The 25,628-nt window shown below is 32.6% G+C and overlaps 2 protein-coding genes across 2 annotated transcripts; both read left to right on the forward strand.

Moving 5' to 3' along the window:
• Window positions 1-234: 234 nt before the first annotated feature.
• Window positions 235-3,785, forward strand: LOC114196310 (Leucine-rich receptor-like protein kinase family protein). Its single transcript, XM_028086911.2, has 2 exons — window positions 235-2,987; window positions 3,070-3,785. The coding sequence occupies exons 1-2, from the start codon at window positions 425-427 to the stop codon at window positions 3,450-3,452; spliced, it is 2,946 nt and encodes a 981-aa protein (XP_027942712.1). The 5' UTR covers window positions 235-424; the 3' UTR covers window positions 3,453-3,785.
• A 15,956-nt stretch (window positions 3,786-19,741) lies between these two features.
• XIP1 (Leucine-rich repeat transmembrane protein kinase family protein) lies at window positions 19,742-23,633 on the forward strand. Its single transcript, XM_028046207.2, has 2 exons — window positions 19,742-22,458; window positions 22,949-23,633. The coding sequence occupies exons 1-2, from the start codon at window positions 19,953-19,955 to the stop codon at window positions 23,332-23,334; spliced, it is 2,892 nt and encodes a 963-aa protein (XP_027902008.1). The 5' UTR covers window positions 19,742-19,952; the 3' UTR covers window positions 23,335-23,633.
• The last annotated feature ends 1,995 nt before the right edge of the window (window positions 23,634-25,628 follow it).

Here is a 25,628-nt window from a genome sequence, read left to right on the forward strand (position 1 = left end):
CTCAATGAATTATATTTGTTTTTTTATTCAGGGTATAGTAACTACGTGGTGTTTTTTATCCAATTATTGTGTTGATTCCAACCGTCCAAGTCAATGGTTGTACATACATTGACACTGGCTGCTTTCAGTTTCATCCTAACATCCGTCCACGACTCTTCCACAACTGACACTGGTACCGGAGAAGAACTGAGTGCTTTAGGAAAAGTAACATTAAGAAAATACGCGGTAAAATAATAAAAAACAAGAACAAGAGGAGAAAACGACCGTTTTGTAACAGAAATACGAAATAGAACAACCTTGTAGTAAACTAAGCCATGTTCCAACGACGTCGTTTGCTTAATTGCTTTACCGTGACTTGGTGGAGTACTTAACCCGTTTTAGTTGAAACTGAAACTGGGAGACTCATCTTTCACACTTTCCAAACATGTCCGCCGCCTTTCGCCTTCTTCTTCTTCTCTCACTCTTCTCTCTACTCACCGCCCAACAGCACGACCAGCGTCAACTCCTTCTCAACCTAAAATCCTCTCTCAAGAGTTCAAAATTTTCAAAACTCTTTGACTCATGGAATGGCACCAACTCCGTTTGTAGCTTCAACGGAGTAACTTGCAACAACCTCCGTTCGGTCACCGAAATCAACCTCTCCAACAAAAATCTCACCGGGGTTCTTCCCTTTCACTCTCTCTGCAACCTTCCATCGCTCCAGAAACTCGCGTTCGGCTACAACGCCTTGTATGGCAATGTTTCAGAGGACATTAGAAAATGCGTCAGCCTGCGCTACTTGGATTTGGGAAACAACCTTTTCTCTGGTCCCTTCCCCGACATATCTCCTCTTAATCACTTGGAGTATTTGTTTTTAAACAAAAGTGGATTTTCGGGCACTTTTCCGTGGCAGTCGCTATTAAACATGACGGGTCTGTTGCAGTTAAGTGTCGGAGATAACCCTTTCGATTTCACGCCGTTTCCCAGAGAGGTTGTGAGTCTCAAGAAGCTGAATTGGCTCTACCTCTCCAACTGCACCCTCGGGGGGAAACTTCCGGTGGGACTCGGCAACCTCACGGAGCTCACGGAATTGGAATTCTCCGACAATCACATCACCGGTGAATTTCCCGCGGAGATTGTGAACCTTCGGAAACTCTGGCAGCTTGTGTTTTTCAACAATTCCTTCACGGGGAAGATTCCAACCGGGTTGAGAAACCTCACGGGGCTTCAATTTTTGGACGGCTCCATGAATAGACTCGAAGGGGATCTTTCTGAAGTGAAGTACTTGACCAATTTGGTTTCGCTGCAATTTTTTGAGAACAACTTATCAGGGGAGATTCCGAATGAAATAGGCGAATTCAAAGGCCTCCAGGCCCTGTCTTTGTACAGGAACAAATTGACTGGTCCTATTCCTCAGAAGGTTGGTTCCTGGGCTGAGTTTGATTTCATCGACGTGTCGGAGAATTTCTTGTCGGGGACTATTCCGCCGGAGATGTGTAAAAAGGGGAAGATGACCGCACTGCTCGTGCTTCAGAACAATCTCTCCGGGGAGATTCCAGCGACCTATGGAGACTGTTGGAGTATGAAGCGATTCAGAGTCAGCAGTAACTCGCTCTCGGGTACCGTGCCACCGGCGATTTGGGGATTGCCCAACGCTGAAATTATCGACATTGAGCTGAATCAGTTGGAAGGTCCGGTTGCTCCGGATATCAGAAATGCCAAAAAGTTAGCTTCAATACTCGCCAGGCAAAATCGGTTGTCCGGTGAAATACCCGAAGAAATCTCCAAAGCGACGTCGTTGGTGAGTGTGGACCTGAGCGAGAATCAGATTTCGGGGAAGATTCCAGAAGGAATCGGGGAGCTTAAAGAACTGGGTAACCTTCATTTGCAGAGCAATAGGTTATCAGGTTCGATACCCGAATCTCTCGGTTCCTGCAAATCCCTCAACGACATTGACCTATCGAGGAACTCACTCTCTGGAGAAATCCCCACCTCGTTGGGATCTTTCCCCGCGCTGAATTCTCTGAATCTTTCGGACAACGATCTCTCCGGTGAAATCCCCGGGGGTTTAGCGTTCCTCAGGTTAAGCCTCTTTGATCTATCGTACAACCGGTTAAGGGGTCCAATTCCTCAGGCTCTAACCCTCGAAGCTTACAACGGAAGCCTCTCGGGAAACCCCGGTCTGTGCAGCGTCGACGCCATCAACTCCTTCCCGCGTTGCTCTTCTTCCTCCGGCATGTCCAAGGACATGCGTGCTCTCGTAATTTGCTTCGCGATAGCGTCGATATTATTGCTTTCGTGTTTGGGCATTTACTTGCAGATCAAGAGGAGAAAGGAGGAGGGAGAGAGATTCGGAGAACGTTCGTTGAAGGAGGAATCCTGGGACGTGAAATCGTTCCACGTGTTAAGTTTCTCGGAGGGGGAGATTCTAGATTCCATCAAGCAGGAGAATCTGATAGGAAAAGGAGGTTCGGGGAACGTGTACAGAGTCACGCTTTCCAACGGAAAAGAACTGGCGGTGAAGCATATCTGGAACACCGACGTACCCGCGCGGAAGAAGTCGTGGAGCAGCACTCCGATGCTTGGGAATAAGCAGGGTGGGAAGTCTAAGGAGTTCGATGCAGAGGTTCAGGCCTTGAGCTCCATAAGGCACGTGAATGTGGTGAAGCTTTATTGCAGCATAACGAGTGAAGATTCGAGCTTGTTGGTGTACGAGTATTTACCCAATGGAAGCTTGTGGGATCGGCTTCACACAAGTAGAAAGATGGAGCTTGATTGGGAAACGAGGTACGAAATCGCTGTCGGGGCAGCCAAAGGCTTGGAGTATCTGCATCACGGGTGCGAACGGCCCGTGATTCACAGAGATGTCAAGTCAAGTAACATCTTGTTGGATGAGTTTTTGAAACCTAGGATTGCGGATTTTGGGCTTGCCAAGGTTGTTCAGGCCAACGTTGGAAAGGATTCTTCCTCTCGTGTCATCGCCGGAACCCACGGTTACATTGCTCCAGGTACTGATTATTTTACTGTCATTAATTAAGCGTCTTTATTATTTTTATGTTTATTAATGTGTTGATGTTGGAATCGGTGCAGAATATGGTTACACATACAAAGTGACTGAGAAGAGTGATGTGTACAGTTTTGGGGTGGTGCTGATGGAGCTGGTGACTGGAAAAAGACCAAATGAAGCAGAATTTGGGGAGAATAAGGATTTGGTGAGTTGGGTCCATAACATGGCACGGAGCAAAGAGGGTCTTAGGGGTGTTGTGGATTCGAGAATCCCAGAAATGTATAAAGAGGAAGCTTGCAAGGTTTTGAGAACCGCGGTTCTGTGCACGGGAACTCTTCCGGCTTTAAGACCCACCATGAGAGGTGTGGTTCAAAAACTTGAGGATGCTGAGCCTTGTAAACTGGTTGGGATTGTTATCAGCAAAGAAGGTGGTGAAAAGAAAATAGGAGTGAATGAGAAGAAATAATTTGAAATAATTGGTTATGTCCGATCCCGTGTATCATAAATATTAAAATGTCCATATCATTTACACGAGGATGGGTGTGACAAGTTGATATTCCTTGGGTATTAGAATTTAGAATAGCTTAAATAAAATATGACGGTGAGATGTGAGAAGGGTAATTGAATGCCTAATTTGGTTGCACGAAGGTGGCTGATAACTGATCCCTGATTCGGAAAACATTAGTGTATGTTCATGCATCTGATGATGAATGTTGTATAAGTTGTCGCTGTCTCTTCTGACTTTTTTTTCCAGAGTAAGATACACTAAAGCTAAATAAACCCGTTTTGCTTTCATTCATTCACAATCTACCTGTACTATGTGGATTTTAGATGTCGCCATTAATTAATGGTGGTGGAGTAGTAAACTCTTTAATGCATTATTTTCATTAAATAATAGAAAGTGAGAGAATAAAAAAAAGGAAAAAAAATTAAAAAAATTGAAAATTAAAGTTGATTATGTAAGTGAAAAATATTAAATATTATGGACAGAGATAATTTTATTTATTATTTATTGCTCTATTACTATTTTTATTAAAAATTAAATATTAAATGTTGACTATTCAATCAATCAACCATATCAAATTTATTGCTGTCTGTAAACTCGTGGGCTCTCATCCTTTTCTTGCTCAAATATAACAGAAAATTTAAAGAAAAAATAATGAAGATATAGCAGATACTTTCAAAACACTAGCTAAAGAAAAAAAAAGTTAATAAAATTATAATTAGCATATTCATCTCAATACTTCCAATAATGTTTTAATATGATATAAAAACTTTAATTAATATTTCTAAGATTGTAACTAAAGAGAACAGAAATACTGGTTAACCCACGTGGCAGGCAATTCTTGTTGGCTAATGATCCATATAAATATGCGTTAAGTATCTTTTATTTTTTAATTTTTTTAATTTTATTGTTAAAAATTTTAATTTTTATTATCAAATAATAATGATGGTTAATGTCATAATACTTACATTAAAACTCAAATACTTGTCACATTATAACAAACTTAACGTACAAAAAATTATATATATATAATTTAAATTTTTTAAAGAATTTTATGTTGTGCCTTCTAAATATACTAATTGTTAAGAGTATTTGTGGATGAATTGAATCAGTTTTGAATGGAAAATACCATTCAATTCAGTTACTTTAGTTTTTTAAATTTCACAGTTGAATTAATTTAGTTTGAAATTTAGACCGAACTCAATCCAATGTAATGTAAAGCATTTGAACTTCATATATTTTTATATTTAGCCTCTCATTTTAAAGAACTTATAATGTATTTTTATTATTCTATTATTTTTCTTTATCTTTTTAGTTTACTGTATTTTATCTGTTTCATCTTCCTTAGTACGATAAGTTTTCCTTTTCATCCAGAAAAAAAAAATAGTTTGTGTTTTTTAAGAAACGGGTAGACATGTAATAGATGAAATAAACGAAAGACTGATGAATGTACATAATAAAGAAAAAATATAAAATACATTTATATTTTAAAAAAATAAAGGGCTCAATAAAATAGAAAATTATATTCTGTCTAAGGTTATTTGAGAATGGAGTGTGTGTATATCTAAAAAAACTGAAAAAATAACATGATTTAGCGACATAACAATCTTAAGTCCAAGTCTATACTTAATTGATACTCCAAATATCTGTATTAAAGAAGACTAATTATTTAATTAAAAAAATTATGAAACTTTTTTATGGTCTACGTTGGTTGGTCCACTAGACGTATAAGTTAAACAAATTTGGTATTTGAAAATCACTTTTACTAAAATGTTACTTCTTTAATGTGCACTAGCTATAGCTACTACAAACCTATAACTTTTTTTTTTCTCCTTTACATAATAACTACTCTACCACTTATATCAATAAAAAATATAAAGAAAATTAGACAAAAACCAAAGCTAAGTGAAGATATTCTATAATTACATAATAAATTAGTGGACAAACATATTTACATAAATTTGTCTTCTTTATCTTCAAAAATAATAAACATGTGCACAAGAAATTATGATTATCGATTAACCAATTTATTTTTTGAATTATAAAATATAATTCTAGACCACCATGGTCATCATAGTTTCAACGTAAATTATTTCTTCTGAAACTTCAAAAATAAAAATAAAAATATTTACGATCAATAGTTTTTGGAGATTAAAATATTATTTTCCGTGATTTTAAAAATTTAATTTAATTGGATTTGTTCAATTAGAAATCAATTTGAGAAAGTATATTTTATCGTACGTTTAATATTTAAATTTGAATATATTTTAATTCATTAGAACTTGGTTGATTTTATTTAGCTCTGAATTTTTGTCAACGTTGATGGCCATGATTTTTTTTTATTTCATATATATTATCATCATTTAGCGATAATAAAACATGTATTAGACATATAATGTCAGCAATCAATTGAATGATTATAAAAGTTACTCTTTGAAATTTTATAATAGACAATAAAATCATATTAAATTCCAATAATTCTTTCTTCCATTTCTTTATATTTTCTTTTTCTATCAAAACAATTTGACCATCACAGTACTCCTGATTTATTTTACTTTTTCTTAACTATCATTTCTTCATTATTGGGTTCGTCAAAATTTTAGTTGATTATTATGGGTACGTCATGTGATTAGTTAATAACTCTTTTCATCACGCATGTTTTTTTCTAGAGAAACTTCGTTTTCTATCCAGATTTATGCCTTTATTTATTATATTTTGTTATCGGATTTTTTTTCTTATTTTAATGTCTTTTCTTTGACACTGTCATCTTGTTCCCGAATTTTAGTTAACATTTTTTATATTTTTTTATTATTATTTGTGCTTTTTATCCTCCCCTGATTATATGCAACTTCTAAATTAACCAAATAAGTTAACATATTTTTAATAAATAATCACTGCTCAGAAATAGTTTGAAAACATGCATAAAAAAGTGGCCCATGTGAAATGCATGGAGTCTAGTTTCGTAGTTTTGAAAATATTATTCGTCCGTGAATCAGCTTGGGCAGGCCCATAGGTAAGAAGTGAGAGAGATATAGATTAGGCCATAAGTTGGCCCATTTAGGATGAACTCACACGAATATGTTTGACACAATTTTGTTACTATGTTAAAAGCCTGATGAAACGAATGAGAGAGATGAAATAGACTGAAAAAAAAAATATTCCCTTAATATTATCCTATTAGAAAAATGATAACCAAATGTATTTAAAACATAATGTCAAATATTATCAAAGAAACTTGTCAAATTATTCAATATTTTTTTAAAGTAATTATAAGTATTCAAAGCTATAAATTTACAGTAATATTTAACAAATACTTTTACGTTGTCTTTGGAGACAAAATTTTAAAAGTCATTTTTAACAAATATTTAACAGTCATTTTTTTTTTTTAATTTTAGATTATACCGTTTCGTTATATAAGATGCAGAAAGAAACTTATGGAGGTGGGATAAGAAACAGCACGGTTGGAAGCAAATAAGTGAACATCTCACCTTAGAGATTGTACTGTGGAAATATGATTTTATATTCTGTATCATACCATTTGAAAAGTTTTTTAGTTGACACTTTTATATATATTTTTTAAATAAAGATATTATAATTTTATTTTTAAATTAAGGGATTCCATAAAAATCAGGAGTCCGACCCGTTTTGCCTGTCCTGTCCTTGGTCCACAAAAAATAGTTAAGGTTGAACTGGTCTACCACTAGAAAACGGGTTGCACATTACAATCTGTCCTGTTTTAGGACGGATTAACAGACTGACCTACCACTTTTTTTTATAATTTTCTTTTATCTTTATATATATATATATATATATATATATTTGTTTATTTAATATTTAAAAAAATAATTATTTTTAAATTTTAAACAAAAAAATTAAAAAAGAAAAAAATAGGTTGGTGGACTTGAATGGACTGACTCGCTTTTGGTCTACCAATTTGATGAATTAGGCGAGTGAAGACACATCATGTTTGGAGGTTAGAAACTCCAATCTAACTCGTCCATTTCATGGTGAGATGACGAATTTGACTTACTTTGGTTGAACAATGACGGAACAAATAATGAGTCTATCTATTATTTTTGTTGAATTAAACGTTTATTATTACAAGTCCAAGTGGCATGATAGTTTTTTTTTTTAGAATTCTCATCACACTCTTGGGTCTATGAGCCCAAAAACTAATCGACCTAGCTCCTCCTAGGACAATATATTGACAGACAACTGTTTTTTTTATTTACACTTCATATAAGTAGACAAGAGAAATACGGTGAATGCGAAATTTAAGAAGAACAAAAATTATTCATTTATCAAAAGTTAAGAACTTAAACCATGAAAAAAAAATAGACTAAAATCATTTTTCAAAAAATAAAGTAGACCAAAGTACACTTTAATTACAAATACAAAATGTGAATATCAAACATGAAAAGTTCAAGTTGATAAATATTACATCTAATTGTTCGCTGGTAAATATATAAAAATAAAAGGAAATAGTTAACTATATCAGATAGAAATTAAAAGAAATTACTATAAATCAAGGCATACATTTAAATGTTAAATGCTAGACCCTAAAGACGAGTGTGTGTATCAAATAAAATTCAAACAAATAAAATTCAAACAAATAAAAATCAAAGCCACATCATGATCCAATAATTTTGAATTGAATTTGATCATATACCTAAAAAAAACATTAAGTAATATAAAACTAGTTTAGGATAGTTCTAAGTTAATTTTTATGTTATCCGATTTGACTTACATATAATAAAAAAAGTTCTACAAGTAAATGCATCATACAAGGCTTTAATAAAAATAATTATCCACCACAAAATTCCAAATTATAAAATTTTAAAGATTATTTTTTCCAATACAATCATGGATTATTTATTTTATATTTGTTGTGATTCAGTTCTCATTATATAATAAAGTGATAGACATATGATAGATAGATACATAAAAAACACCGGGATTATTTCATGAAATTTCAATGCGTGGAAGGATACTATTTTGCTTCTAAAAGAGTAATGCATGTCCAATGTTTTTTTTTTTTTTGTTAAATTATGTTTTGATGAAATTGTTATATCCACCTAAAAAAAATGTCATATGCAAATATTATACCAAAGCAAGTTACAATTTTAGTTATAACTACAGAAAATATAAACACATGTAAGATGTTTTTAATTTTTCCTAACTTTTTGGCGCACCAAATTTTAAATAGTAAAATAAAAATGATTCCATTTTAAAGTTAAAAAGCAAAACATAACCATCATAACTAAAACTTATTCGTTACTCTATTCGCTCTTATCTATTGAACCGATTTTCGAAGGTCATTATTTGAAGAGCGCAAAAGCTCTTATAGAATACACATTACATGGTAATAGACATTTACTATAAGTGCAAATTGAAGATTTAAAAATCCCATTAACTTTTTTTTTTTCTTCAAGTAAACTTAAATAAAAAAAAATGTATTTTTTTATATTCATACAATGAATAATGCCACTTTTACTCATTTATTTTATTTTATTTTTCACGGTAAGCAAATTTTTGTATTTACTTTATAATCGTGGTAAAGCATTTTAGCGATATATGGTGGAACGAAATAATATGACAAGACATTACGATCGACAACAAAGGATAGAAACCAAAGGCACAGAGCATGTATTCCATCACTGTTTTTTCCACGCTTGTTTGGGAAAATTACTTTTTTAAGCTCGACAATAGTATATATTCATGAATCAACACACAAATATATATAAAATATGTATTCAAAATATGCACTAACACACTTACTCACATAACCATGTAGGAATTTTCTGACAAAGATTACCATTATAGTCCTATCTGCAAAAGTATTCGTCAAACAGAAGCATATTGCTTACAATTAATTCTAAATTGATTTTTAATTCCTTAATTCAATCCATGTATAATTGAAAATTTCTCACATACTATATCTTACTATATATATAAAATATAGAAAAATATGTATTGTTATAATATTGGACAATTGTTTTGGGACATTTTGAATAATGTGTTTGGACGCGGCCTTTCGCAGCATAAAAACATGTGTGGTGTTAAGATGTTGTTAGCACATAAATTTTTTGAAATGTTTAAGATATTCCAAGGAACAGTTATTGATAAAGATTATTATATTTTTGTCTTTAAGAGAAAACAATAGTTTGGAATGACACATTTTTGCGAAATCAACGCACTAAAACTTTTGGAGAGTGGGCGCATCTTTGCACTTCCATCATTCACCACTCATATCATAATGGACATACAGATTCCCACTCATGCAATATGGGCTCATCAACCCAATTTGGGCTTTCAATAAGGGCCCACTACGTTTTCAACTTCTTCATTCTGTGTTCAACACCTTATTCTCCTCATGTGTGTGCACAAAAATAATGTTATTTTGTCTTTAAAATTTCAAAATGGTGTAATTTTGAATTCGTGTAAGATTAGTACGATTTCATTATACCAAAGTTGTAAAAAAATAACAACGAACTTAAGTTATAAAAAACTTGTACGATATCATTTTATATCACAAATATACTAAATTTGTACTAAACTGACAAGACTTTAATTAAAATTAAAAGATTGTACTAAATTGACTTGACATAGATTTATATTACAATATACTAAATTTGTACTAAGTTAATATGACTTTTATTAAAATTAAAAAAATGACAACAATTGAAATTATACTAAATTGACATGACTTTTTAAAATGGAGTCGTATCAAGACTATTTTGATAACGTTGAAGTTAAAATAGCACTATTTTTATGTTTTTTTCTTTTCATTTTTTATAAGTAAACCTTAGAGAATAAAAAGAAATGTACTATGTTAGGAAGCAGAACACTTAAGAAAAAAGTAAGCCAAAAAGAAAGTTTTTGAGTGAGAAGTCAAAGACATAGGAACAAAAAAGTACAGTTGTTTCACGAGTTCTGCATGTTTGCTTGCACGTCGACTCAAAAAGTTATACTTCTTTTTCTTTTTCAGATTTCCCATTTCAAATCAAATAGGATTTTCCAGCTTCACAATTCTTTCAAATTATTTTGTTTAGTTCATTACTTGTGTCAATCCGATAAACGTTTGAATTTGCTTTTCATTTTTATTATCGAACCAATCATATTATTATTTACGCAAATTATATGAAAAGTCCACGCATATATTTCTTTAAAATGTATAATTGTTTGTATTTGACAAAAATACCAGTAACTAAATATAACGCATTGCCAATCAAAATAATTTATTCTTCATAAAGTTTTGCATTTGTCTAAAGTAATGTAAAGATTTAACCTTGAACTAAAGGGTATACAGAGGAGGAAAGTTAGTGACTGATAAAACCTTATCCAAATCAGATAAAAGTTATGTTATTTAACTTCTTATTTGTACAGATTTAAACTCACATTTGTTTTGAAAATAAACAAACTTTTCTTTTATTAGTTTGATCAAAATAGCTGAAAACCAAATCAACTTTGACTTGTGTGCGCAAATTTATTAATATTTGTAAATATGAATACAAGAGGATACTAATTTAATAAAGGTTAAAATATTTTCTTTTCCAATTTTTATTAAATTTTATCAAATTAGTTCTAATTTTATTTTTGTGTTCAAATAGATATCAATTTTTGTAAATTCTGTTTAATTTAGTCATTTTTTTTCTAACACCATTTAAATTATTAACTGTCATAAACAGTGATAGTAAAGTGTCTCTTCACAGTTTTTCTTTTAATTTTTAAATCTTTTTAAATGAATGTTTTATATTGAATTTAGTTCCTATATTTGTTATTTTTGTTCAATTAAGTTTCAATTTTGTTTAAAATTGAGCAATTTTTTCAATTTCGAAATTTAGACCAAATTTAATTTTTATATAAAAATTATAATAATGTGAATTTTAATAAATTTAATAAAAATATTTAATAAAAAATATGAATTTTAATATAAAAATTAAATTTGAAAGATTGCTCAATTTTAAACAAAATTGGGACTCAATTAAACAAAAATAACAAATATAGAAACTAAATTCAATATAAAACATTGACTATGACACGTGACACGTTGCTTGATTGACATGTGAGCATTTAAAAAAAATTAAAAATTTTAAAAAAAATTTAAAAACTACGAAGTGACACATGATAGTCACGATTCGTAACCATTAATAATTTAAACATTGTTAGCAAAAAATTAGCAAAAAATATCAAAATCTAAGCACAAAAATAAAATTATAACTGATTTAACAAAACTTGACGAAAATTTAGAAAAAAATTATTTAACCTTTAATAAATGAAAAAATATATATAATCATATAAACTTAAAATAACTAAATAATACAAACATGAGGGTATATCTTGTGATGTGATGGAGCAAGGATCTAATTCTTCAGAAGTGGTGAGAATTTGACACGAAGGACCTGGCTATAACCCATTAAAGCTACAAAGTAATCCACTCAATCAATAAAAAGTATATTGTTCACAAACTTTTAATCAGAAAAATACAGCACCAACGGTAAAAGGAACATGAAAAAGAACAAAAAAACTTATCTTACCACCTTTATAGCACTCCATATTCCATGTCAAAAGACAAGTTCTCCAAATTCACTTTTTTTATGATAAAAACAACACAAACACAACCTCAGATTTTAACCAGATGGGTCACAGAGAACAAGTTTTGTACAGTTGAGTTGAGTTCATGTTTATCTTTACATAATAGATTATAACAAATTTTGTTTATACGTGTAATTCGAGTTTAAGTGACATTAAATAAGAAAATAAAAAATTAGAATATTATATAAGAATGAATATTCATAAATTTATTGTTTTAAAATTTTTGGATAAAAATAATGTTAATTTTTAATCTATAAATTGAATTTATATTTTATTAATGTTATATTTTCCTGATAATCTTTTCTCGAAAGAACAAAAAGCATGGTATTATGAACAACGAAAGGAAGATCATAAACACACGAGAATACTTTTACCACGAACACTTAAAAAACCAGGCATGGTCCTCTGTTTTTGTATCTTTGATTGAACATAGAATATTGTCCCCACCCTCTTGATGTAAACTGTTATACACAAAACTAAACTAACCTATCAGAATTTACATTTTTCTAGGAGTGTAAAATTTGGAAAAGCTGGGGAATATTTCAACAAAAGATAACATGGAATCATGAAAGAATAAGAAAAAAATTGATCATAGGCGATACTCTTTCTCAGTTTTATGAGAATTTTATTATTGCCATGCACCTTCTCATTTCTTCTGTAATACCCAATAAGATGTGGGAATGGAATCTGGTGTTTCAAAAAATATCTAAGTTGTATACATTTAGAATATGAAATATAGAGTAAGTGGAGTTTACTCTATGAATAAGGTATTCAATGACACAAGTAATAATAAGTGGGAGATAGTACAAAACCCAATACCTAATATTTCTTGCTAAACCCACAATTCATTTATCTATATTTTACCTCCATTAACTAGTTACTTGAGGAGTGATCTTGGTGGAGCAAGCATGCTACGATCCATGAAGCAATTTACAAAATTTTTGATTGCTTGCGAGAATGAAGAAAAATCCGGAAGTAATAATTATAACGGAAAATCATTTTGGACACTTTAGAGAGCATTTATACTTGGAGAAACTTTATGGAAAAAAAGAAGAGAAATAAGTGATTGAAATGATTGGTGATATAATATGACAAGAAGAAATATTATTGATGGAATGCCTGCAATTAGATGGGTTAAAAATCAATACCATCTTGTTTTATTCAGTTTTTATTCTACATTTCAAGTGTGTAAATAAAGGATATTGTTATTAATAAAAAATAAGACTTATATAATTTATTTGGGTTAAATATATTTTTATTCATTAATTTTTTATAAAAATTGAATTAATAACCGCTCTTCAAACTTTTAGATTAATTTAATTTTTTATCTTTAAAATTATATGAATTTAGTCTTTTTAATCAAATGATTTAAACAATTCCATACTATGAAACATATGTGAAACGTCAAATAAACATAACAAAATTTGGTTTAAAAGACTAAATTCATGAATTTCTAAAGTTGGAGGACTAGATTGGACCAAAGTTTTAAAAAATGACTAATTCCAATTTTCACTAAAAGTTAAGGGATAAAAACATAGTTAACCCTTTTATCTTTAAGGCTTAAATACCTTTTTAGTCCTCATTTTCGCAGTGTTTGTTGCGGATGATCATCATTTTGACAGAATGTTTAAAATGGTCATCATTTTTACCCGAATGTTTAAAATGGTCTTCATTTTCGCAATTCGTGCTTTATTTGGTCCTTTTCTGTAACGCTGTTTAAAATGGTCTTCATTTTTACCCAAATGAGGACCATTTTAAACATTTGGTAAAAATGAGAACCATTTTAAACATTCTGTTCAAATGATGACCATCCGCAACAAACACTACAAAAATGAGGACCAAAAAGGTATTTAAGCCTATCTTTAATAATGAGTGTTTTTTGGACCTTTTGCATTTTTAATAGTATCACATGTATTCATAAGATGATTTAGACGGTTTTAACTTAATTCTCACTTTTCTCTTAAAGTTTATCAAGTTGTATGAACTTTACTTTAATCCAATAGAAATATTTTTTTCTTTCAAACAATTTGCACTATTGGTTCACACAACAATTGCAAGATAAAAGTCTCACTGATAGAGAGTGGAACATCACTTTTAAACTTGATATTGTAGATATTTGAAAATTAAGGAACAATTACAGTTTCCACAAGTATAGAACCCTTTGGGATTTTGAGTTAAGTGTGGACCAAAACTAACAATTTTATTCAGATCATGGAACCTGCTAAAACATGAAGGAGTTATGGTGTATTCTTGCATGATTCTGTAGGAAATTCTCTCTCTTCCTTTTCAATTTACGTGGACTTTCACTTATGCGAAACTTGCACTCTTCATAAAGCCTAATCATAATGTATTAATATCAATGCAGCAAAGTGTATGTGAAACATTAGTCATTTTTAGGTAAAGTATTTGATGTGTTAGTAAATCACTTTGTTCTTCATAGAATGTTTCACAATGTTTATCTGCTACATAAATCCAATAATAGTATATATACAAGCAAAAATCTAAAATTAAAGTTCCATCAATTGGAAGAGATTAAAAGGATGGTAAAAAGAAAAATAAACTAACATCAGAGTGATATTTGTATATTACTTTATCTAGCAACCAAATTAGGACCAATCTAGGACAAGGCTATTAGCAATGCAAGCCACAACTTTGGACCCTCCACAACAATGGAGAAAGGTGTGAGAATCAACATAGACAGTATGCAAAGATAAGCATAGTAATTCATTCCACTGATAAACATCACTTTCATTCCCTTCTTTGAGAATATATTCAGAAAGAGAAAGGCCAAGTTGGATATTGTAGCACAAAAAAACCTTATGTGTTCACTTGGATAAACTGGTTCAGAGTGATCAGAAAGAGAAATGATTTTAGAAAGAGCATCGTGTTAGATTTGTAAGACATGAGAGCAGGTGAAAGGAAGAAGTTGCAGGATTATGCTATTTTCTCATATCTCTTTATATGAGATGATTTGAAGGTAATTCATGGTAAAAGATGTTTGTAGTCTTGATTCATTTCCGCTTTTAAAATTAAACTTACAACAATAATTAACATCCAAAATTTCTAAAATGTTTATTAATTTTTTTCAATATGTAAATATATTATTTTTTTATTATTTTTATTAAAATAATTATTTTCTTCCAATTATTCATTTAAATATTTTTTATAAAATAAATCTAATTTATTTAAATATAATTTTAGATTACTTTCAACAACATGGATAATTTGGAAATCTTATTTTTTTTTCAATTAAACTTAGTTTTAATCTAATCACATCAATCAAATCACTCACTCTCACAATCTTTATTTCTAAATTCACCAACTTTCACCTCCAAATATCTTACGTTGTGTTTGAATTTAGGTGTTAATTTATGGGAGTAAATTTGCATTACTTGAGTTAATTTGTAAGTAAAGATGAGACTGTTTGGATTAAAGAAAAATGAAAGATGATATGATTTGAGTGGATATGAGTGAGAAGTTTTTGAAAATTTGTGTATGATGTGATTAATAAAATTTAATAAAATTTAATTTTTAATAGATTAAATTGTATAATTACCATTTTAACCTTTAATGTAAATATGATATTAAAATAAAAGTAAAGGTGTTATTTAAAATTAGAAAAATATAATTTATTAAAATTATCACCAATAACTTAAAAGAAATTATTATTATTCTCGACGATAACTTAAAATAATTTATAATATACACTATTTAATTTATATCTTCACATTTATTTAAGTTTACTTTATTTTATATAATTAATTCATTTATAAAATGTATTTATTTGAATAATAATAATAATATATTATTATTATTATTATATAATACTAATTATAATAATAATAAGAGTTATTATTATTATTAATATTTAAAAAAATACTAATTAAATATATATGTATAATTGTTATAATATATATATATATATATATATATATAAAACGATTATTATATATATTATGTTTATAATATATTCTATTATTATAATATACATATAATTAATATATAATTATTATATATATATATAAACAATTATATATAAAACCAATCAATTTTTATACACTGGACAATGAAGTAATTTTAACGTGATGAATTATTTTTTCCTGTATTTCTCTTCATTTTATAGAGTGCTTAAGTCTGCAACTCATGTGCAAATTCGCCCTCTCAAATCATCGCAAATCAGTGGAATCAAACACGTCCGTAACTCACTTTCCATCCAATACTTACATGGATCCGGACACAACATTAAAGAGAACAACATAAAATTCACTCTCTAATCCACTCAAATGCATTGTCTTACTCTCCTCCAAATCAATCACCAAAAATTATTATTTTAGAGCGTTAACTCTAAAAAACAAATAAACTAAGTAAAAACTTAATATCTTGTAAACTTTGTCTTTTACAAGAGAACATTCACTAATAGTCACCATATGAATGGAGAATCTATCCTTTAATTTAAGTGTCAACTATTTTTTTATCTTTATAAATTCTCTTGTTATGTCCTTTCTTCAAACTAAAATATAAAATCAGTGATCCTTCTCGTTTTCTCTGTTTAATGTTTATGTTAATATAGTATCAAAGTTGTGTTTAAACCTATAATAACCTCAAATCTTTCTCCTCTTTGGTGTCTTTTATTTTTCTATTCAAATTTTAGAAGAACTTTTAGAGAAAAAAATTTTCCTATGACAACCACAAGGAAAACCAACATGTCCATGCTTAAGGTCAATGGCCAAATGTTTTCCCTAAGCCTCTAACCTGACTAGATTTCTATTTGAAAAAGACAAATTTAAGGTGGTTGAGTTTTTTTTCCCTATTTCTAAAAGAGAAACTTAAAATCACGAGGTTGTGGAGGAACAGTTGAAAATTGACTCTTAGTTATTGGTTTAGGTGGTTACAGAACAGTTTAAAGTTTAAAGCGTAGAACATCTTTTTGGTTAATTATAGTGCCAAGTGTTTTTTTATCCCTATAATTTTTTTTGTTATAACCTTTGCATAATAAAAGAAACGAAGTCATTTGATTTTTTTTTTCATTTTCCCTCTTTTCTCTTTTCAATGTCTCTTTGAGTAAAGGCATACTAATTTTTATCTCAACTATATAATATATATATATATATATATATATATATATAAACAAATAAAAGTCTAAGGGTTATTACGTGGTATAAATTTAAAACTACTCAAGGATAAGAACAAATAATATGAAAAAAGAAACACGAAATTAAAAGGAATAAAAGATCACTTTTATACCAATTTTAATTTTAAAAACTATCAAATTAAGAAAGTTGAATTGAGTCAATTTAGGTTCATGTTGACATGAGTAAGCTAAGATGTCAACTTGGGTGAACCCAAACCCATGTTGACCTGAATTGTCCTATATTCATGTTAAGTGGAGTCATCATGGGCCTAAGTCGAGTCAACTTGGTCGGACCTAGGTCAAATCAAATTGGTTCGGGTCCATATTAAAACAAATATCTTGAGTCCGAGTCGAAATGAATCAGCTCAGACTCAGATCAAGTCAAATTGGTCCGGACTTAAGATGACATGAGTGGAACTAATTAAGTAAAGTTAGGATAGATCCACACTCGTGGTCGACCCACATTCATTCATGCTAGACTAAGCTAAAGTTGTTCCCTAGTCCTACCAAGATTGGGTTAAGCCCAACCAAGACCACATTAGGTCCAACCTGATCAAGGCCAAGTCAAGTTAGCTCAAGTCAAGGTTAAACCAACTTGACTTGCATGTTATTTGAGTTCAATAAGCTCAAACCTAAATTTTATTGAGTATAGTCGATCCAGGTTGAGTCAAGTTTAGATGAGAATGGACTAGATCAGATCAACCCAAGTCAAATTAGACCCATGTTCAACTGATCAAGACATTAAATTTACATTGTCGGGAACAACTCAAGTTAGACAAATCCCATGTCAAATTGATGAGGTAAATTGATCATTCGTTGAATTTATTAAAATAAAAAGGAGAAAGAAACATAAAATGAACCGCATAGAATTATACATTTATAAATAAAAAAATATAATGGTACGAATCTAAGCCCTTTAAAACTGGCACATAATAACACAATTGACAAATTGAATATAATAGACATTTAATTTAAATTAAATTGAAAAAATATAAATCAATTTAATATAATTAAAATAATGAATTTAGATTTTAGATTCGATTTATTTTGTTATATTTGGATTGATTCAATCCATAATCACCCTAGTTGAAGTTTGCATATTATACTAATAAGAAAAGAAAAGGATTATATATAAGACAAAAAAAAAAGTCAACCTAACATAGATTATTTTACATAAATGTGGTCACTTTACAAGTAGGTTGTCTGTATGCACTTTGATCATTTTATAAATCTATCAATTTACAATTTCTTTTATTATTATATCAATCAAACTATTTATAAAATTTTCACTCATTTAAGTTCATTTTTTTATCTTCCTTCTCTCAATCCATACCACTACCTAATCCAATGAAATGGTAACTGTTGAAATGATTATAAATTTTACAACTTATGTCCACCACGGTCAACCACAAGCAAAGTAGTCTACTGTTCAAAAATAAAAGCTCAAGCATGATATATATATATATCAATACTGGGACACGCACACACTCATGAGAGCAAGGAAAATTATAATATAAAAATGTATATCAGTATAAAATATTAATATTTTAAATTGTGAAATGCTCTTATTTTTTTATGGTCGTTAAAATATCAGCAGCGTACTAAGAGTAAATAAATGCAAAACTTTTGGTCGTGTGAATATATTTTTAATGATGAGAACTTGTTCTAATCTGTTTAAAGCAAGTGAAAAAAGAAATTATAAGTTGGATGATGAGCACTAAAAATGCATCTGTTCGCTTCCATCTCTGCTTTTGTTATTGAAGTGGGATATATCTTTCTAATTGGCTACGATTGGAATCCATCAGAAAGATGTGGATCACACCCTCTCTCTGTCTCAACAATATTATTTTTTTCTTCCAAATACATATATACGCTCATCAGTATCAGATGCACTTCATTCTATCCTCTACACTACCAAACTATGTATACCACAACATTAAAATATCATTGTCAAAACAGTATGCATTTTTTCAAACACCATTATCGCAACAACATTTTACAAAAACTCTTTATCACTACTCGTCATCACTCATACTCTCTCTTATCCTCTCAAAAACTACATCAACATATGTACTTTCTTTCTAAGCTTAGTTTATATATGAAAATAATGACATGTGGTCTGGTTTGATCGAAAGAAATAGAAAGATTCAAATCCATCGAGTGATATCGTTAGGATCAATCATCACATTGTTTGTTTTAGAATTTGAAACTCCATCATCTTAACAAGTGTTTTGAAGTGTTTACTATTAAGTCAGATGAGACTATTGAATATATCAGAAAGTATGAATGATTATATCAGAAAGAGAGAATAACATCGTTAAAATCAATCATCAGATTTTAAAGTTTGAAATTTTATCATCTTAAAATATATTTTAAAAGGTTAACTATTAAGCGATGTGAGACGATTGAATGTACTGTATGAATGATTATATTAGAAGGAGAGTACATTGTAACAGGTGGTGGGAGAGTATAAAGTACACATGCACTGATGTTATTCTTTGATGAGGCAGTGATAGTGGAGTATAAACGTAAAGCCTCTTTACCAAAGATGTTCACTTCTCCCAGCAGTAGTACTTGAGCAAGAACCTGCTTTTTCATCATCAAGGCTTGTCACTGCTTCCCTAAGTGATCCACTCAACCATTCCATATCTTATATACATCTCTTACACCCTTCTTCTTTCCCTGCAACCATTACACTAACCACAATCACCTCTCCTCTTTTTTCTTCTCTCAAAATGAACCACCATCCCTTCATCACCCTCTTCTCTACTATACTAATCGTTTCCACCACCACCCTATCACTCTCCCAGGTTATCATCACCAGTGGCACCACCAACAACCACTCACAGTTTTTCTTTCTCATGAAACTCTCTCTCTCCGGGAAGTACCCCATGAATTGGGACGCCGGAAAACCCGTGTGCAGCTTCACCGGAGTTACCTGCAACACCGAAGGTGACGTTATCAGCCTCGACCTTTCAGGTTGGTCATCACTTACCGGAAAGTTCCCGGCAGATACATGCTCTTACCTCCCACAGTTACGTGTTCTCCGCCTCGGCCACACCAGGTTCAAGTTCAACGTAGACACAATCCTCAACTGTTCCCACTTGGAAGAGCTTAACATGAACCACATGTCCCAGACCGGCACGCTCCCAGATTTCTCTTCCCTGAAATCTCTAAGGATTCTCGACTTGTCCTACAACTCCTTCACCGGCCAGTTCCCCATGTCAGTGTTCAACCTCACCAACCTCGAGGTGCTAAACTTCAATGAAAACGGAGGCTTCAACCTGTGGCAGCTACCTGCAGATATTGACAGGTTGAAAAACCTCAAGTCCATGGTGCTCACCACGTGCATGGTGCATGGTCAAATCCCTGCGTCCATAGGGAACATAACTTCCCTCATCGATCTTGAGCTGAGTGGGAATTTCCTCACGGGACAAATTCCGAAAGAGCTTGGTCAGCTGAAGAACCTCCGACAGCTTGAGCTTTACTATAACTACCATCTCGTTGGGAACATTCCGGAGGAGTTGGGGAACCTCACGGAGCTCGTGGATTTGGATATGTCAGTGAACAAGTTTACCGGGAGCATCCCTGAATCGGTGTGTAGGCTCCCCAAGCTTCAGGTCTTGCAGCTCTACAACAACAGCCTCACAGGAGAAATCCCAGGTGCGATTGAAAACTCAACAGCTTTAAGAATGCTGTCTCTGTACGACAACTTCCTTGTAGGACAGGTTCCCAAGAAACTGGGACAGTTCTCTGGAATGTTACTTCTTGACTTGTCGGAGAATAAATTTTCTGGTCCGTTGCCAACCGAGGTTTGCAAGGGTGGTACGCTAGAGTACTTTCTCGTTCTGGATAACATGTTTTCCGGAGAGATACCACAGAGTTATGCCAACTGCATGATGCTGTTGAGGTTTAGAGTGAGTAACAACCGTTTGGAGGGTTCCATTCCCGCGGGACTCCTTGGTTTACCACACGTTTCAATCATTGATGTCAGTAACAATAACTTGAATGGTCCAATTCCTGAGATTAACGGGAATTCTAGAAACCTGTCTGAACTGTTCCTTCAGAGGAACAAAATTTCAGGTGTCATAACTCCCACAATATCTCGAGCCATTAGTCTGGTCAAAATAGATTTCAGTTACAACCTTCTATCTGGTCCAATCCCTTCCGAAATAGGCAACCTCAGAAGGCTCAATTTGCTTATGTTGCAAGGGAACAAGCTGAATTCTTCCATCCCCGGTTCACTCTCTTCATTGGGGTCTCTCAACCTTCTTGATCTCTCCAACAATCTTCTAACTGGGAGCATCCCTGAAAGCCTCTCTGTGCTGCTACCAAACTCTATTAACTTCTCGCACAACATGCTTTCGGGTCCAATTCCTCCCAAACTGGTCAAAGGAGGGTTGGTGGAAAGTTTTGCAGGGAATCCTGGTTTGTGTGTTCTACCGGTGTATGCTAATTCATCGGATCGAAACTTCCCTATATGTGCAAGTGCCTACAAGAACAAGAGGATCAACACCATCTGGATAGCTGGGGTGTCAGTGGTTTTGATCTTTATTGGGTCTGCCTTGTTTCTCAAACGTAGGTGCAGCAAAGACACCGCTGCAGTGGAACATGAGGAGACACTGTCTTCATCGGTTTTCTCTTATGACGTTAAGAGCTTCCACAAGATCTCGTTCGACCAAAGGGAGATCGTTGAGTCCTTGGTGGACAAGAACATAATGGGGCATGGAGGGTCCGGGACAGTGTACAAGATTGAGTTGAAAAGTGGTGATATTGTCGCAGTGAAGAGGCTGTGGAGTCGCAAGTCCAAGGATTCGACTCCAGAGGATCGGTTGTTTGTAGACAAGGCATTGAAGGCAGAGGTGGAGACCTTAGGAAGCATAAGGCACAAGAACATAGTGAAACTATACTGCTGCTTCTCCAGTTTTGACTGCAGCTTGTTGGTTTATGAGTACATGCCAAATGGTAACCTTTGGGATTCCCTGCACAAGGGTTGGACCCTTTTGGATTGGCCTACTCGTTATAGAATTGCACTGGGAATTGCACAGGGTTTATCGTACCTTCACCATGATTTGCTTCTTCCTATTATCCATCGAGACATCAAGTCAACCAATATCCTGTTGGATGTCGATTACCAACCCAGGGTTGCAGATTTTGGAATTGCCAAGGTTTTGCAAGCAAGAGGAGTGAAGGATTCCACCACAACTGTCATTGCAGGAACATACGGTTACTTAGCCCCAGGTAGTTTCTGTTTCTCCCACAAAACTCATTTAAATCTCAGTAAAGAATTCATTTCTGCAAACTACCATCATATGTTTTCCTTAAATGATAGAGCAAAGGAGTTTTTATACAACAGAAATGATTCAGTATGATAAATTTGTTGAGTTTACAATAACTACCACAAAAGTTGAACCTAATGTGATGTCTGATAAGTTAACTAGGTAAACAACTTTTGCAGTGCATAAAAATTGGTAGATGATTAAGAATACATTGACTATTAGCGTTCAGGCTTGTTTTAAGCCAAAAGTGCTGCTTGGATATTCTCATGGTACTACCATGTAAATAATTGAGGTGCAGATATGAATGTTAAAATATAAGTAGTACTTTGTACCAAAAATACATAGGTGGTACGTGGGGGTTGGACAATTAGTCATGTGTTAACTTCTGTGTCATCTTTTTGATGTTCCCAACGCTGAATATTATTTTGGGCATGTTTTTATGGCTGTCACAGAATTTGCATATTCATCGAGGGCCACCACCAAGTGCGACGTGTACAGTTTTGGGGTGATTTTGATGGAACTGTTAACCGGGAAGAAGCCCGTGGAGGCAGAGTTTGGAGAGAACAGAAACATTGTTTTCTGGGTTTCCAACAAAGTAGAAGGCAAGGAGGGGGCAAGACCAAGCGAAGTTTTTGATCCGAGGTTATCATGTTCATTCAAGGATGACATGATCAAAGTGTTGCGGGTTGCCATTCGCTGCACCTACAAGGCCCCAACAAGTAGACCAACCATGAAAGAGGTTGTTCAGCTTCTGATTGAGGCAGAGCCACGCGGTTCCGATTCTTGCAAGTTGTCAACCAAAGATGTTTCAAATGTAAAGAAACCATATGAATTATAATTTGAGTAGCTTAAAGGGTAAGAGGGAGCATGTGACAGCTAAACATAAGCAATCTCTCTATAGATGTAACGAAACTGAGAGATTCACTGTAGAAGTGAGATCAAATTAGTATAATCTTCTTTTTTGTTCTAGACAAGTAGTTTGTAGATTCTATCTTTGACTATGACTCTTCTCTCTGTAGCTTCTCCCTTTTACTGTCTTTGAGTTTTGACATCTTGTAAAAATTTGAAGCTAAGCTTTAAGGTAATGTACAGTTTCTATATCTATATATATTTCATACAGCCCCACTTTGGAAAGCATTTGCCAACTTGCCTTGTGGAATTTGGGTTTTTTTTCTCTTGTATCAATCAACACTTTTATTTTGAGCGATGCAAGATGGCTCCAAAAAAAGGAGCATATATGTTGTGATTGTGAGGACTGGAAGGTCGTGATTCGCAAAGAGCTTTCTTTTTATATTTTACATAAAAAAATCAAAATGGGTTCCAGATTCTGAATACAATATTGTGGCATTATTTGTATGTGGAGGGTCCCTTTGCCAAAGCTATCCACTGGAAAATAAAGATGAATGGAATGATTGATTGATGAGAGCATCTTGTTGCCATTTTAGCCAGTGAAAGAGAAGAAAGCAGCACCATTAAGCTTTTCCTTTTTCCTCTTGAATCCTTTTCAAGTAGAGATTATTGTTTTCTTAGAATCAGGCCATGAGGAATAGAGCAATCTAAACATCAGAAGTGAGCTATGAAAGTTGAATCCCCCTTAGAAGATTTTTTTAAAGTCACATTAGACAGAAACTCTCTTAACTTAACACCTCTCTGTGCTAACATCAGTATACAAAACCAATCAAAATCATAACCATATTTAAGGAAATGAGGAAGAAAATAGCAACATAATGAAAAACAGTAGCACATGGTTGGTACCTTGTATGAAAAACATGTATGCAGAGTGAGTGAGTCACACGTGTGGGTACAATTATATGATATATCTGAGTTTCTGTACATTCATGTGCTTTATGAGTGGATGGCGGGGTCACCTTAGAAGAATGAGATTCACAAACGCAACATTTCTTTAGGCTTGGTGGAGAGGCCATAAAGCATAAAAGTTAGAAGGTTCGGTAAGAATAGTTTTCTTAAACAAAAAAGACAGAAGGCATCAACTTCCAAAGCATGCTTGGCTGTGAGAGGAAGCTAAATTGAGGACAGGTATGTTCTCTCCTTAAGTACAATAGGAACCAGAGGATTTCAGATGAGACACTCTGATACCCTGCACCAGATTTAATTATCACTGCATATTCTATTCATTTATGGACTATAACCCCTCATAAAAGTCAGAACTGTATGTGTATATATATATATTCCAAATATCAGAACTTGACTTTCACTGAATTAAACAGTTACTCATCAAAAGTAATTGATGTTTGCAAGAAGAACACAACATTAACATACATGTTTCGTACAAGGAATTCTTAACTATGAATTTAACTCCAATGTCTCAGTGTAAAATGGCAAACTCATGACCAATTGGTAACTGTGCGTTACCAGACAAACCAAAATGATGCACTATGAAGACAATAATTGTCAACCCGACCAATGACACAAAAAACATTGCACTTGCATTACACCCATTACATTATCTGTTAACATAATGAGTGTACGTGTACCCTACCAGGGTCTAAAATCCTAGTAAACAGGGCAAGTCTAATATGGCCTTAGCTCGAAATAATTTCAGGTTTCAATGGGTGATTGATCAATTTGTCGTTGTTGACATCATTGGGAACATTGCCAACTTAGGCACTTCAGAATTTGTATATGCCTCACCTCTTCTTATCATAGTAGAAAAAACTAGTGGCGCACCCACGTCTCGAGAGAGTTTAAAATGGGTCTAAAATCATTTCCCTGTATCTTTTTGTCTCGGTTGAAAAATTCTGAATATAATGTTCATTCAGAGGTTGTGTTTTTTAATCAAATGGAACAGTTTCTGTCACTTGTCGAGTTTTGTCCTGTCCCGTGCTACTAAAGGTCAAACACTCCAATGCACTGTTGACGAATATTTGGCCTCTATTGTTAGATTAGGGTTCCTTCATTCCCAAATGGCAGGAAATTTTTCTTTCAATTCAATCCCAAAATAATTGCCACTATGAGCAATGAGGAGGGGAAAAGCTTTTTCTTTTAGGTTTCTTGGTAACATATTTTTACAATTCAGTATCTGGGCTCACATAACTAGATATTAAAGCCCAAATGTCAGCGGAAGGTTTTACGGCCCAGTTCAGGTTTACAAATTCTGGGCCCAGTCATGAT

This window comes from Vigna unguiculata, chromosome 9, assembly GCF_037176805.1.
Source record: "Vigna unguiculata cultivar grain cowpea cultivar isolate G323 ecotype 2 chromosome 9, ASM3717680v1, whole genome shotgun sequence".
Lineage (NCBI taxonomy): Eukaryota > Viridiplantae > Streptophyta > Magnoliopsida > Fabales > Fabaceae > Vigna > Vigna unguiculata.